Source organism: Pseudophryne corroboree, chromosome 4 (assembly GCF_028390025.1).
Source record: "Pseudophryne corroboree isolate aPseCor3 chromosome 4, aPseCor3.hap2, whole genome shotgun sequence".
Lineage (NCBI taxonomy): Eukaryota > Metazoa > Chordata > Amphibia > Anura > Myobatrachidae > Pseudophryne > Pseudophryne corroboree.
Genome location: NC_086447.1, coordinates 683086672 through 683103136, shown reverse-complemented (window position 1 = coordinate 683103136; position 16465 = coordinate 683086672). Strand labels below are relative to the sequence as shown.

At 45.3% G+C, this 16465-nt stretch overlaps 1 protein-coding gene across 2 annotated transcripts in view; it reads left to right on the top strand.

The window, feature by feature from the left end:
• Nucleotides 1–16465, top strand: part of CCDC170 (coiled-coil domain containing 170) — a 242599-nt gene that overhangs the window by 151508 nt on the left and 74626 nt on the right. For both annotated transcript variants that reach the window (XM_063917874.1, XM_063917873.1), the window contains one exon: nt 14896–15096. In XM_063917874.1, coding sequence (XP_063773944.1) covers nt 14896–15096 — 201 coding nt within the window. The remainder of the gene's footprint in view (nt 1–14895; nt 15097–16465) is intronic.

The following is a 16465-nucleotide window of genomic DNA, read 5'->3' as shown; positions in this document are numbered from 1 at the left end:
TGAGTCAAACTGACTCATTACATGCCGCCTGCCGCTGTGTGCTGCGGCCCGCAGCACACAGCGGCCAGTCCGGGACCATATTGTGAGCAGGACAGTGTGCACTGTGTGCCGGTGTCCTCCTTTCACCCTCTAGCTGCTTCCCACTGCCTCGCTGCTGCTTGTGTCCCTGTGGGCCCCCCCCCCAGCCTGCAGAGTGCGCGCTGGACCTGACTTCCGCTGCCGCTTGTGCTCCTGCCGTATCCCGGAGCTGCTGCCCGCCATCGCGGTACAGCAGCGCCGAGTCCACCTGCGCTCCTCGACTGCAATTGATGTCTCTGCGGTGGGGTCTCCCTTTGGAAGCCTGCCAGGTGTCATCTGGCTCAAGCCCCGACTCCTGCTGCTACCTGTACTGCTGTCGGATCCCAGAACTCCCGCCCGCCATCCTGATAACGGGGCTGAGTGCTCCAGTGCCCTCCCTGGCCTCTCGGGCTATTTGTCCTTCATACAGCTGCCTCTGGTACCTCTCCGGGGGCCTCCCACCTTCCTTAACTGACTACTGAGACGGCATCTGGGTCCCTCTGCTGCATGTGTGCCTGCTGACTCCCGGACCATCCGGCCACCATTATTGGAGTGCGGGCTGCTTGAGTCTGCACCTCCCTCATTGTGTCCTGCCTGCTCCCGGCTTTCTCTCCTGCTACTAGAGGAATTGGGGGGAAAACATCTGCTGCCTGGTGAGTCACTGTGAGTGGGGGGAAGTTTATGAATGCAGCTCACCACTCTCTACCCCCTGTGAAGGTGTGCGCTAGTGCAAACCTGCACTTGCACCGTTCCTCCCTGCTGAAAGCCTTACTGCGGCCATACCCTGAGCCTGGACTACCTGAGGCCCAGTTGTAAAAATCTGCAGTCCGTCACACGACCGCAGGGCTCCCCAAAAGATCCAGTGGCAAAACTACCACCAGACAGTGCACCGTTATATGAGTTGGTATTATTTTGTGGCCAGACCCCTTCCCCATGAAGCCACGCCCCTGTATTTTTTGTGCGCGCCTACGGCGCGCACTGCCCCTGGTTTGCATAGGTGGAGGAGGGGCTCCGATGCCATTTCTTGCACACACCGCTAAAATGTCTAGTTACGGCACTGTTGCTAGGTATCCATTTCTCTGGCCCTGAGCAGGTCCCCCTCACCAGATCCTCTCTAGGGGTGAGGGGGTGGACTTGGATGGGATGAGGTGGGGCCCAAAGCATTTTGTTGCACCTGGGCCCGCTGCTCGCTAGTTCCGCCACTGGTTCAGGCTATACTCGTCGCTCCAGATTGGCCTCGGAGGGCCTGGTATCCGGATCTTCAGGAATTACTAGTGGAAGATCCCTGGCCGCTTCCTCTAAGAGAGAACCGTTACTGCAGGGGCCCTGCGTGTTCCTGGACTTACCACGGCTGCGTTTGACGGCGTGGAAGTTGAACGCCAGATCCTAGCCCGGAAGGGTATTCCTGGGGAGGTCATCCCCACTCTCCTTAAGGCTAGGAAGGAGGTCACGGCGAAACATTATCACCGTAGTTGGAGAAGGTATGTGTCGTGGTGTGAAACCAAAGCAGCTCCTGCGGAGGAGTTTCACTTGGGTCGTTTCCTCCATTTTTTGCAGGCAGGCGTGGATGCAGGCCTGAAATTGGGTTATATCAAAGTGCAGATTTCGGCTTTATCTATTTTCTTTCAAAAAGAATTGGTCGTCCTTCCTGAGGTTCAGACTTTCGTGAAGGGAGTGCTGCATATCCATCCTCCATTTGTGCCACCCGTAGCACCGTGGGATCTTGAAGTGGTGTTGCAGTTTCTTATGTCTCACTGGTTTGAACCTTTGCGTAAGGTTGAGTTAAAGTTTCTCACTTGGAAAGTGGTCATGTTTTTGACTTTGGCGTCTGCCAGACGAGTGTCCGAATTGGCGGCTTTGTCTCACAAGAGCCCATATTTGATTTTTCATGTGGATAGAGCGGAATTGAGGACTTGTCCACAATTTCTGCCGAAGGTGGTTTCTTCGTTACACATAAATCAACCTATTGTGGTACCTGTGGCTACGGATGCTGTGGCAGTCCCAAAATCTCTTGATGTTGTAAGAGCTTTGAAAATTTATGTCGCCAGAACGGCTCTTACTAGAAAAACAGAGGCTCTGTTTGTCCTGTATTCTTCCAGCAAGATTGGAATTCCTGCTTCTAAGCAGACTATTGCACGCTGGATTTGTAATACAATTAAGCACGCTCATTCTTCGGCTGGGCTACCATTGCCGAAGTCAGTAAAGGCCCATTCTACCAGGAAGGTGGGCTCATCTTGGGTGGCTGCCCGAGGGGTCTCGGCACTTCAACTTTGCCGAGCAGCTACATGGTCGGGTTCAAACACTTTTGCTAAGTTCTACAAGTTTGATACCCTGGCTGATGAGGACCTTATGTTTGCTCAATCGGTGCTGCAGAGTCGTCCGCACTCTCCCGCCCGGTCTGAAGCTTTGGTATAGACCCCATGGTCCTTTTGGAGTCCCCAGCATCCTCTAGGACGTAAGAGAAAATAGGATTTTAATACCTACCGGTAAATCCTTTTCTCCTAGTCCGTAGAGGATGCTGGGCGCCCATCCCAGTGTGGACTGTTCCTTGAAGTTGTATTATTACTGGTTATTTTCGGTTACACGAGGTTTGTGTATCAGTTGTATTCAGCTTGTTGCTGTTGTTAGTTCATACTGTTATCTGGTTTCCTGCTGCTCCAGTTGTACCGTATGTTTGTTGTGTGGGCTGGTATGTTCTCGCCCTTAGTTAACAAAAATCCTTTCCTCGAAATGTCTGTCTCTCCTGGGCACAGTTCCTATAACTGAGGTCTGGGGGGAGGGGCATAGAGGGAGGAGCCAGTTCACACCCAGTAAAAGTCTTTTTAGTGTGCCCATGTCTCCTGTGGATCCCGTCTATACCCCATGGTCTTTTTGGTGTCCCCAGCATCCTCTACGGACTAGGAGAAAAGGATTTACCGGTAGGTATTAAAATCCTACTTTCTCCCAGCTCTCTCTCTCTCCTCTTTCTCTCACCTCCCCATTTTCTCTTTCTCCCTCACCCCCCCTTTCTTTCTGATTCCCCTCTCTCCCTCACCCCTCTCTCTTCCTCTCCTCTCTCTCCCTTACCTCTCCCCCCTCTCTCATCTCTCTCTCTCTCTCCCTCCTCCCTCTCTCTCTCATCTCTTTCTCCCCAATCCCCCCCCACACACACACACCCTTTCCCCATGGTCCCATATTCTGAATTGGAGTCAAAGGGCATTACTACTATGCGGCATTATGTATATAAGGTGCATAAGGTGTATAAGGGATACTAATGTGTGGAATAATGTGCTATATAGGGCATTACTATTGTATGGCATATTGTGAATAACGGACCCTATTGTGTGACATAACGTGTAGTCTACTTTGATTTTTTTTTTTGTGTGTGTGAGGGTGCCAAATTACTGCCTTGCCCCGGATGCCGAACATCCTAGTTTCAGCCCTGGTAGTGGCTAGCCGCAAAAAACAACATAGATCCACGAATTTCTAAATCTCCTATGTTAGTATGTCCAACCATGGCCAATATTTGTGTGCTACATACAAAGATAGACATTATTTTCCCTGCATGCAAAATATATAAATAAATAAATAGAATACATTTGCTCTCCTTGCATCACAGCATGGTCTGTCTTGGTCTGAATTTGCACTAGTTGGCTGGATTTGGGGAACACAGTTTTATTCAGTAAGTTCAACATAATAAATGCTTACAGTAGCCTACTAAATTATATTACTTGCCTTAATCTCCTCTACATTTAACTGAAAGAGTATGTCGGACACTGTAGCTATTACAAGTGTAATGCCAGACATTGCTGATTTCTGCATCATAATCATTGTTGCCCCCTCCACTCTTCAGCTATTTAAAGTTTCAATTATCATAATTTTATAATGGTGGTGGTGGGGGCTGTCTTCAGTAGGGAGTTCCGGAGAGTCTGCCACCCTGAAATTTTGGACTTTTGCGTGAAGGTTGGCAAGCATAAATTATGTGTTGATTTATCCGTAGTCCCCTTATTCTGGTAATGCGGATGACATATTATTGTCGCTTATTACGCTGATACAAATGGCATGTGGAAACATTCCAAATCTCACAGCCGGCCAGAGCGGTGTTATTGCTGGGGTTAATCCTACATAGTTTCGGATGTCATTCATAATAGTCTTACAAGCCTTTTTGTCCTTTAATATATTTTCCCTTTAAATTATATTGACTATATTTTTTATTATTAGTAAGGTTCTAATATATATATGCAGTGTTTCATTTTTAAAAACCCTCCAGAATATACTGCATGAATGAATCTGAATAAGCCAGACACATATTTTATTCATTTCTGAAATGATTTAGCTAATTTCTTCCTGGATCTGGAATTAGTTATAATAATTAAATGTTATACCATGAAAAATAAACCTGCCAGCACATAATGTGCCTACTTCAGATGTGGTTGGAGGTGCTATCACTGCTGCATCTTTGGTCGCCACCGCTCATGCCCCCAAACAGCAGCAGACTGTCAATCACTGACAGTCTGCTGCCGGACTGCTTCCGACATCGCAGAACCCGTTCACGCAAATCGGTACTTTGCGGCATCAGTAGCAATAACACCCGGACCTGAACGAGGACCCAAAAACTGGCTTCCCTAGGCCGGGGGTGGGGTATATGGGTAGGAGGACTGGAGCATCCTGGGAGCTAAAAGTTTAACTGTGTGGTGCCCGGTCGAGTCCTACCATGTACACCCCCGATGTAAGGACTGTGGACTCTATAGGCCTCGAAGAAAAAGAGTTAACTATGGTAAGTCTACCATAACGCTTGTTTACTTTAACATAAAGATGACATTTTCCAGTTGGCACGCCTGCAATTATGTGTTCTTTTGAAAAGTCAGTGACGGAGGAAATCGTGATTGGAAATCCTATGTAAATTCCAAAGCTTCTACGTACATTATTTACAGTACATTATATAATCATGTCATGAATCTGTTCCTGCTGTTGTAATAGCATGATGACAATTAAAAAATTGGAAATCATTAATATCTGCATGAATCAAAACCTCTAGAAAAAAAATTAACAACACCATGCATTTTCTTACAGACAGCCATAATAGTTTGTTTCCAGGAAATCCTGTGTCATCAGTTAAAAGTAAATTGTAAAGAGTTTTGACCTTTTTACCAGGTTTCATCTTAGTTATTCATCTTTCTCAGGGAATAATACATCACATTTTAGACAGGTCTATATATGTACATCATAGAGTTTAACTGTCAACTGTTTACTTAATATATAGTTATGTAAATCACTGTTGATATGAACTAATTTTTTAATGTCCTCCGCTAATTAGCATACATAGTTGCAGGGTCGGACTGGCCTACAGGAGTACAGGAAAATCCACAGTGGGCCCCACTGCCCGAGGGCCCCCCAACCCCACCTCTAGGGGTGGAGTAGGATTATGGGTGCATGGTGCATGGTTTGTTTCTATGAAAACTACATCAAGATTAGCCATCCTCCCAATCAAATTTGGTGGTCCTGTCCTACCTCTCCCCCATTCCATCCTTTATAAATGGGCCCTGTTCGTGCATGTCCTCTTTAATGGTTGGCCAAGTCCCTCTGAGGTGGCTGGCCACACCCCCTCTGATTGCTGACCACATCCCTTAACCTTGGGCTCATACCACTGCATTTGTAGCCCTTCATGCCCCAGTTCGACGCTGCATAGTTGTATATGATGGAGACGTGACCAATTTCTCCATCCTGACCTGCCTCCCTCCTCTTTTTCATAATGTTGAAATAGATCTATTTTTTTTTCCAAACTATTTTTATTAGAATCTCACACCGTACAGAGTAGATATGCAGCATTTCGAGACATGGAATACATATTTAGCATTGTATAACACAATAGGCAATATATAGAGTCATCCTGACGATAAATAGGAAGTCATAGATTATTCAGTCTCATATAATACCAGGTAGAGATCAAAACATATTTTCAAACTTTTCCTCACATAAAACCTTTATATCCTTCCAAGAAAGGGAACGGGTGTATAGCTAGTGATATCATGGAATTTATAAAGTGTTTTAATTACCAGAGCGGAGCAGACTAGAGGTGAGAAGGGATAGATCAAATATCAAATATCGTTTCTCCGCCAGCAAAGGCATAGTTTCTTAAAAATCCCTAAACATAAACATAATACCTAAAACATAAGAAAATAAACTAACATGTAATGCCTGCCATGGGACACGAGCCGTCGATCCATCCACAGAACAATCTCCCAAATCGGGGGTCCATGTTTCCAATCAACCCGGTAGATAATTGAATATAGAAGGGAGTGGAGGAGGGTTCCAGAGAAAAAAAAAGAGGGTAAGTCAGATGTTCAAGGGGTTAGGGTGTTCTATAGTGTGGAGGAGGTACCATGAGGTAGATTGAAAGCATTTGTCAATGGCTCGTTTAGTATGTAAGGGGAGTGTCAAAATGTAGGTGTCCCAACATTGGAACAGGGCAGGGGTGAGCCTCTCCTTATGGATAGAGGCCTCCAGCCAGTCCATGGTGAATAAAAAAAATAGTCTAGAGGTCACCATCGAAAGATTAGGAGGTATGTTGTGGATCCACTGCTGTAAGATTGCTTTCCTGCCAGCCGCTGATAAGATCATAAGCAGTTTTTTGTTAGATCTAGGGATATCTGGCTGGTCAGTCAAACATCCAAACAATGCCCAAGAAACAGTGCAACTAAAGGACATGCCTAAGGACGTAGTTCCAAAATGATGTACCTCATGCCAAAACTGTGACACCAAAGCGCAGTCCCAGAAACAATGGAAGAGATCGGCCCCTACCATTAGGCACTTAGTGCATTTAGTGTCTTCCGAGATGCCCATCAAAAATCAGCGTTTAGGTGAGATGTATGCCCTATGGAGCATTTTATAGGCCATTTCTTGGTAGGAGCTTGCAGGAATAAGCTTAAGGGTCAGTTGAAAGTGACTTAAGAGGGAGTCAGGGGTGATCGTTGAGATGTGGGATGACCATTGGGACAGCTCTGGAAGGTCCGTATCTGGGATAAGTTCAAGACGAATACGTGTATATATGGTTGATATAGAGTAGCAGGTTGATTGGAGTAGTGTGTCTAGAGAGTTGAGAAAGTCGACACCTGTCAAATTAGATAGTACAGTTTTAAGATAGTGCATTGCCTGGAAATAGGCAAACTCGTGGTGAGGAGGCAGACCGTACTTCTCTCGTGCTTCCGCGAAAGACAATGGGACGCGAGAGGAGTTAAGCAAGCTGCGCAGGTTACGGATACCAAGAGAATGCCAGGCAGTGAAGGGCTGTAGAGCCCCCCCTTCCTGAAACTCCAGGTTACCGATAAAGGGCAGTGAAAGTGAATAGAGATATTGAAGTTTGAGAGATTTCCTCACCATTTTCCACGCCTGTATTACGGGGAGTAGCAACAAATTAGTGGTGACATGTAAGGCCAATTTGGAGGGTCTGGCATGGAGAAGATAGCTGAGGGACAGGGGAGCGCAAAGTTGAGAATCTAGACTGGAGTCCGTGTAATAATTATTGTCTCCAAGCCAATCCATAGCAATGCGGAGGAGGCATGCAAGATTGTACTGTTTAATATCAGGTAAGTTAATTCCACCTCTAGACACCGTTTGGGATAATTTTTTCATGCTAATCCTTGGGCGTTTGCCAGCCCAGATGAATCTGGAGATAGAGGTATTCAGGGAAGATAAATCCGATTTGGATAGTAGTAAAGGGGTCATCTGTAAAACATAGAGGAGCTTTGGAAAGCTGGCCATTTTAAACAGGTTGCATCTCCCTAGCAAATTAAGGGGAAGGGATTGCCAAAGGTCAAGTTCGGTTCTAATCCTATGCAGGACCGGGGTGATATTAAGCCTATATAGGTGGCAGGGATGAGCAGGGAGTGCAACACCTAGATAAACAATATGTGTATTCGCCCATTTAAAGGGAAAGGTGGTCCCCCAGCCCAGTCTCGCCTGTCCATACATGACCAGCGCCTCCGACTTACCATAATTGATGGAGAACCCTGCGAAAGAGGAAAAGCGATCAATCATGGCAATTAACTGCGGGATCGTGCGGTGAGGGTCTGACATAAAAAGGAGGAGGTCATCCGCGAATGCCACCACTTTTAATTCCTGTGTACCTACAGCAATGCCTCTATAGTTCTTGTGTAATAGGATATGGCGTATAAGGGGTTCCAGTGCCAAATCAAAAAGGAGGGGAGATAAAGAGCATCCTTGCCTAGTGCCTCTTTCCAACGTGAAGGAGGGAGATGTCACATTGTTAACTAAGACCTGCGCCACTGGGTTAGTATATAAGGTCTGTACCAAGTTACAAAACGCTGCGCCGAAACCTTGGTGGGCGAGTACTCGAGACAGGTGGGGCCAGGCAATTTTATCGAATGCCTTCTCCGTGTCTAAATTTATAATGATGTTATGTTTGGCCTGACTAAAGCGGGTGTAAGATATCGCAGTTAGGGCCGCCCGTACTCCCTGTGTGGATTGTCTACCCTTGACAAATCCCATCTGCGCGGGTGAGATAAGACGGGGTAGGTAGGCTTGCAACCTATTAGCTATGATTTTAGTTAAGATTTTAAAGTCCTGATTAAGGAGTGAAATGGGGCGGTATGACCCCACCTGGGTAGGATCTTTACCAGGTTTCGCAAGCACTATAAGCTTGGCTTCGTTAAAACGAAGGGGAGTCTCCCCTGTTGTTAGGATATGATTATATAATCGTGTTAATATAGGGAGGACATCAGCGTCTAGCATCTTATAAAATTCGGCACTAAAGCCGTCAGGGCCAGGGCTCTTTCCATTGGGGAGGGACTTAATGGTGGCCCGCACCTCATCCTCCGTTATGGGAGCATCCAACGAGTCCCTCTCCTCCCCCACCAGCCTCGGCAACCGTGCCTCATCCAGGAATAATTGACCCTCAGCCGCGTTATCAACGTCGGCAGTATATAAGGACTTATAGAAACGCATAAAAGCCGAGCATATGTCAGTGAGATCAGAAAGAACATCTCCAGAGCTGTGCAACGAGTCAACCCATGTTTTGTTTCGGGGCCCCCTAACCAAGTTGGCCAAGAGTTTACCGGACTTATTCCCCCACCTATGAAACCTATTCCTGCCGTAGTCGTAGCTGATCTGGGCCTGTTCAGTAAGAAAGGTATCATAAATTTGTTTTGCCATGAGGTACGTTTCCCTATAAGTAGGGCTATCGCTTTGTTTGTAAGTGCGATAAGCAAGTGTAAGAGCCGCACTAAGTTCCTGCAATTTTGTGTTGAATTTTTTACGCTTAGAATTAACATAGGAAATAATATGGCCTCGAAGGACTGCCTTAGAGGCCCCCCAAAAAAGTGGAGTGTTAGATTCTTGATCCAGGTTATCAGTAATATAATTATGCCAGGTGTGTCTAAGATGTAATAAGAAGTCCTCTGAGTGCATAAGATATGCTGGGAATCTCCAACATTTGGATATATTCTGGGGCAGGACCAAATGTAGGGACAGGGTTATGGGGGCGTGGTCCGAGATAATGATATCCTTAATTGAGGTGTGGGAGACTTTAAAAAAAAGGTGTTTGGATAAAAGTAGATAGTCGATGCGAGAGTGAGTGGAGTGTGGGTGGGAGTAAAAAGAGTAATCTCGTTGAAGGGGATGATGTATACGCTAAGGGTTTAGTAGGGTAAGTTGAGAGCAAAGAGAGGAAAGAAGAGTAGAAGAGGGCCCGGGTCTTTTGGTACTCACCCCCGACCTGTCCATGGACGGATCAACGACCGTGTTGAAATCTCCCCCTAGGATTAAGTTTTGGCCACCCAGGACAAAACTCTCTGAAGGATATCTGCAAAAAAAAGATTGTTAGATCCAGTAGGTGCATATAAATTCAAAAAGGTATATACCACATTGTCAATAGAGACATCTAGGAAGATAAATCTGCCCTCGGGGTCGATAAACTTCTTAAGGATTGAGAATTGAAGATTCCTATGAAAGAGAATGGCAACACCTCTAGTTTTATTGGTGTAAGGGGCAGATATGCATTCCCCAATCCAAGGGGCTCTCAATGACATAGGGGAATTATGCATCCAGTGTGTTTCTTGTAGGAACACTACTTGAGGGGATAAGCGAGAGAGATGGGCAGCTACCTTCTTGCGTTTAATGGGGCTATTGAGACCCTCCACATTCCAGGAAACTATATTAAAATCCAAAAGTGGGGCTATCACCGGGGTTGAGGTTTGAGAAACAGCACGGTCAGCCATGTGATCCCACCCCCGTAGATGGAGAATAGAATATCAAAATCGTATAGGTGAAACGGTGCCCCCCCCCCGTCCCAGTGAGCAAGGAGGGGCCAACTTATGGAGAATCGAGACACATTATCCCAGCAGGCAGAACAAACAGACAAACAAACAAACAGACAAAAACATCAAACTAACAAACATGAAACAATGGGAGGCGGAGCCTCCAGCATGCGCAAATAGCATGCCTACATCATATCCCGAATACTGTGTGACCTACTAATCAAAGCAATTATAAAGATAGGTAAACTTTAAGTAAGGGTGGACAGTCAAGTGTCAGGGTGAGCAAAATGGGTCTTCGCTGCCAACGGATCGTCAAAGAAGCATGGTTTTCCATTGACAAAGACTCGGAGACGGGCAGGGTATAACAGTGAAAACCTGACGTTGTCTTCAAACAACCGTTTGCATATCGGAGCGAACTCTCTGCGCTTGTTGGCGACATGAGTGGAGAAGTCCTGGAAGATAAGCAACCTTTCTCCCTTGTAGAGGAGATTCTCCGACTTTCGGTAGTGGTCCAAGAGCTTGGCTTTATCCGCGTAGTTTAGAATCCGTAGAATGACAGGTCTAGGCCGTCCAGCGGAGTCTCTGCGTTCAGGGCCGATCCTATGAGCCCTTTCAATGGCCAATGGTGAGCCCTGAAGGTCCATATTCAGCATTTCAGGTAGCCAGGTGGATAGAAGGTCCAGCAGCGCGTGGCCCCTCACCGACTCCGGGATGCCCACCACCCTCAGGTTGTTTCGACGGCTCCGATTTTCTAAATCGTCGAGTTTTTCAGTGAGGCCTTTAATTTCTGTGGTCTGGGTCTTTATAGTAGACTGTGCGGCTTGTAGATCATCCTCTAGCGTTGAAACCCTTTGCTCGGCTTCATCTAAACGGCTACTATGTTGAGTCAGCTGGGCTAAGGTGGAATCAATGGCTTCTTTAATGCCCGCCAGTTTTTCGTCTAGGAGAGGTCCAAGAACCGCAGCAATGTCAGTGGGTTTCATTTTAGGCTGTTTAGTAGCCGTAGCGTTAGTGCGTTTTCTTTGAGATCGAGACCGGGTGGTGGAGCAATCGGAATCAGAAGAGTTTCTGTGGGATGTGTCCTCACGTGCGCCTGAAGCAAGGCCAGCCGAGGGCATTGGGGTGGACACCAGGAACTTTTCCATATGAGGTCGCTGGAAATAGATATGTAGAGTAGGTACAATGTAAGGCGCAGAGAGTAGTTTGATGAGGGTCACATCAGCGTAGGGGAGAGGTTAGGAAGTTACATCGCTATGAAGATAGCGGGCATGTCAGGGCGTTGTGGAGCAAATTTGTAAGAAATAACGTGTCAAAGGCGTCACAGCGTGATGCTCCAGAATACCACAACAGTGTGATGTATATGTCAAAGGGCTCGAGGTGAGGTAGCAGGAACTAAACGTCCACAGCGGTGAGTCCGCACCCCCAAGGCACAGCAGATGGCGGCAGGGTTGTTGAGGTAGCACATCTGCTGCCTCAAGGCACCACGTAATGACTCCTTTCCGGCTGCCAAACAGGAGACATGAGGATAGGCAGGACTATAGGAATAAATGTGTAGCAGCTGCCGGTCGTCTAATCAAGGAGTCGCCACAAGAGGGAGCTCCAATCCCATCAATGGCACAGAATATAGAAAAATAAAGTTGTCTGTGTGTCCCTCAGCAGGTAGGGCTGCCGGAGAGTGGAGATGTGCCAAAATTACAGAGGCTAGCAGATGGGGGGACCGCAAGGGCACCCGTCCAATCCCCTGTCATCTGCAAAGTAATAATGCCCAGCAGAAGTAGTAGAATGAGCTTAGAGGGCAAGTAGCCCTTAACCAAGATGGCGGCATCGGCTTCTGAAGCAGGGCCTGCTTATTGTGCCCTCGGAGCAGATTATATCATTGGTGGTAGTGGAGAGGGGATCCCCCAGCCATCGAGGCGGTCTGGAGGCCGAGCAAGGCGGCGGGGGTCCGGCGGGGTCTGACGCGTCCCCGTGCGCGGCAGCGCCAGCTCCGGCGCCCCGCCGTCAATCAGCGACTCCTCACCTCGGGCCGCACAGAGAGGACGGAGCTCCCCGGCCGGGTCCGCCGGACAGGGGGGGAGCACTATGGAGATGAAAGAGGGATAGGGGAATCGTCACCCCGCTCCGGCGTGGCTCCGAGAGGCCACTTCCGGTCCGGAGCTGTGTATAATTGAGGTCCCGGCTTCTGGTGTGCAGGTAGGCCGCAACCCGCACGGGAGCAGGAGGCCCCCGCCGGCTCCGCAGACCACCGCACCCAGAGGAAAAGAGGGACAGGGGGATAAAAATAAAAGAGAGGGACCCCGGAGCCTCCAGTTAGCAGGGCTAATTAGGTATCCCAGGCAGGAGCTCCAACACCACACGTCTGCCCAGGCTCAACACCAAGCCACGCCCCCCCGAAATAGATCTATTTTAAAGAATGAAATATGATAGTTTGCAGAGCAGGTTCTGGGCACTAAGGTCCAGATTTTTTAAGCCCTGGAGAGTGATAAATTGCACGGTGATAAAGTACCAACCAATCAGCTCCTAACTATAACCTAACTATAATTTTTTAAACATAGCCTGTAACATGGCAGTAAAGAGCTGGTTGGTTGGTACTTTATCACGGTGCCTAAGAACACTCTAGTGACTTACATACAGTAGCAGATATGTAAATTATCATGTTTTATACAGTGCATCTGGAAAGTATTCACAGCGCTTCACTAGGGCCCTTCTCCCCCGATCGCTCAGTTTAGACGGACGGCCAGCTCTAGAAAGAGTCCTGATGGTTCCGAACTTCTTCCATTTATGGATGATGGAGGTCACTGTGCTCATGGGACCTTCAAAGCAGCAGACAATTTTCTGTAGCCCTTCCCCAGATTTGTGCCTATCTAGGAGGTCTACAGACAATTCCTTTGACTTCATGCTTGGGTTATGCTCAGTCATGCACTGTCAGGTGTGGGACCTTATATAGACAGGTGTGTGCCTTAACAAATCATGTCCAATCAACTGAATTTACCACAGGTTCACTCTAATTAAGCTGTATGAACATCCCAAGGATGATCAGTAGAAACAGGATGTACCTGAGATCGGTTTTGAGCTTCATGGCAAAGACTGTGAATACTTATGTACATGTGATTTCTTAGTTTTTATTTTTAAGAAATTTGCAAAAATCACAAAAAAACTTTTTTCATTTTGTCATTATGCAGTATTGTGTGTAGAATTTTGAGGGTAAAAATGAATTTATTCCAGTTTGCAATAAGGCTGTAACATAACAAAATGTGGAAAAAGTGAAGTGCTATGAATACTTTACGGATGCACTGTAAGCTTGGAGTACAGGATGTTTACACATCCCAACACGTGTTTTGGTGCAGAGGATTTTTGAGCTGATTTTATGTATATTTGGTGTGCCGATTTCAAATATAACATTAATTTTCGCCTACCAACTCTAATTTTTATGATATAAACATTGTCTTATTTGTGTTACCCTATTTCGTATTAGGCCTATGATTCACATAATAACACACAAAACGTTAAAAATATTTTCTAGAATATTTTAGTGACATCAATAAAAAATACTGACATTACAGTAACACTATAGTGACTCAAATAACACTTTTTCTTCAAAATAATAAAATGAAACCATAAATGAAAAGAAAATTAGTTTAGGAAGCTTCTTTTGTGGGACATTCTTGAATGTTCTTTGTTTGGACAGTCTCTTTATAAATTCCAGCTGTAATCTGCCATCATATGTATATCCCATCTTCCCTGGTTGCGATCTTCCATTGTTTTATTGTCCTGGTGAAATCTTTCACCTTGCTCTTCACTCATATCACCCACATTTTCTGGGAAACGGCCCAAGTGGCTGTGTAAGTAATTACATTTTATGATCATATTACATCCTGTCTCTGAAATTACTGAGCATGTTATTTACTAGCTCAGCAGTTTTGAGCTTTGTGGTTGCCCAGAAAGTTTCTGACAATGAGAACGAAAGACGTCCTGCTCAGACTGAAGGTCGCCCAGATGGCGATGTGCTGAGGCCTGCACATGCGCAAAAAGTCTAGCTGACAGAGAAAAACTGTTTTTGTATTTGGAATTAGCATGCCCAATATAACCAAAATCAATACTAACATTCCGGGCACCAAACTATTTTTTTTAAATTGTTGGGCAGTGTTAACTATAACAAATTTTAAGAATAAATCTCCAAACATTCAATATATTAGTTTCCCTCTCTCGCTCTCTCTCTCTCTCTCTCTCTCTCTCTCTCTCTCTCTATATATATATATATATATTTAATATGCCCCTTAGTGTGCATGAAACTAGCCTAGAATGACATCTCGCTTGTCAACCATTTAACATACTGTACATAGGAAGCTGTCCTGGATTCTACCCTCACATGTACATTTGATGACTGTACTGTCTTTAGTAAAACTGATAGCAATAATATACTGTACTTTAAAACTCTGCATCACTGTAGATAAATTATTTTGAAATCTGTTGGCTCAATGTGTAATTTTTCTCTTTGCCACTACAAATACATAAATAAACTTTGCATGAAAAATTAATTCTTTTCTTTTAACAATGTTGCACTCTGCTTCACTTTTGACTGTAGATGGTAATACAGCTGGAAGGTAGGGTGTGCAAACTGAATGAGCAGCTTCAGAACCAGGCAGATCTGCACCAGGAGGCAATGCTCAGGGCCAAGAGAGCAGAGCAGCAACTGGAAGAGCTGAGGGCTCGGTTTAAAATGGCCGAAGGAGAACTAGTTTCTGGAGATGTCCTGAGGGACAATCTGAGTTACGAGAAGCAGAAGGTAAAAAAAAAAATATCTTTATTTATATTATTTTTACCTACATTTCAAATGGTTAATGAAGGTAACTTTGAGCATATTTACCCTATTTATAATGTTTTACTTCATTCAGTGTCTTTTTGCATTTTTGAATAACTCACTGGAACAAATATAAATTTTGTATATTTCTGCAAAACAAGGCTCTGTAGTGCACCTAATCTGTACTTCATTAGGATTGTCATCACTTTCCCCACTACCTTCTCTTTGCTAGTACAAGCTGTTGTGATTATCTTGGTCCACAAACCTTGCAACTAGGTGCACTTGCACAGTTCAGGGAACACATCAGGAGTACTAAACAACACCAAATAGCAGAACTGTATTAATAGGAAATAGTAAAGTATCTGATATGAAGATTCAACCAGCCACTAGAGGGCACTGACAATTCTAAATTGTCTTTAACTCCTCTTTTAATCTATACTATTAATAAAATTGTTCATTTGTATGTATGTTTGTGATACATTTGAGAACTACTGAACCAATTATGATTGGTGTTTCACTGAAATGTTCTTTGAGATCCTTTGAGTAACATAGGCTATGAATCATATCACTATCATGTCAATTGGATAATTAGCGAACAAAATAATTAACCTATCGAATCATTTCTGTTGTCATGCCACAGAGCAGGTAATGCAGGGGTCAGAGCCACCTATGGGTAAAAGAGGGGCAGGGGCAGTGCAGCCGGCTAGAAGCCGCAAGATGGCCATCATTGACCCAAGTCAGCATTACTGCAGTTAGGGACATGCAGGTAATGCGGCCAAACAGTATTAGTTCTCTCAGTGCACTGCACATGACACTGACTGGCACCCCCTTGACCCCCCTCCACCATACCGGTGTTGCTGCACTTGAATAAAATAAACATTTTCCTAAATGACATGTGCCTTGGTGCCTCCCCCTCCCCCAAATCTGCCTATTAGCGTTTGAATTTAAGGGCTTACAATTTCACGGTAGGATATGTTTTGGAATGACAATAAACAAAGTGCAAGGCCAGTCCTTTAGTGTCATCAGCTAGGTCTTCTCACATGGTCACATTATACATGGGTCTTTCCCATATCGGTAATGCCACCAATCAAATCATACTCATAACTGATGACAGTAATGGGTTACAGTGAGAGTGAGGTATTTACAGACTGAAGGAATTGGTAAACTTTAAGAAAATAAAAGTACATTTTTACTACAATAAATATTAAGACAGACAAAGAAAAAAAATGTATCATTGAATACAATTAATAACCACTCGGCAGCGACGGGTGGACACTGCTATTGAACATATATATATATATATATGTATATATGTATATAGATAAAATATGAATTTGCTGACATTTACCTTAAC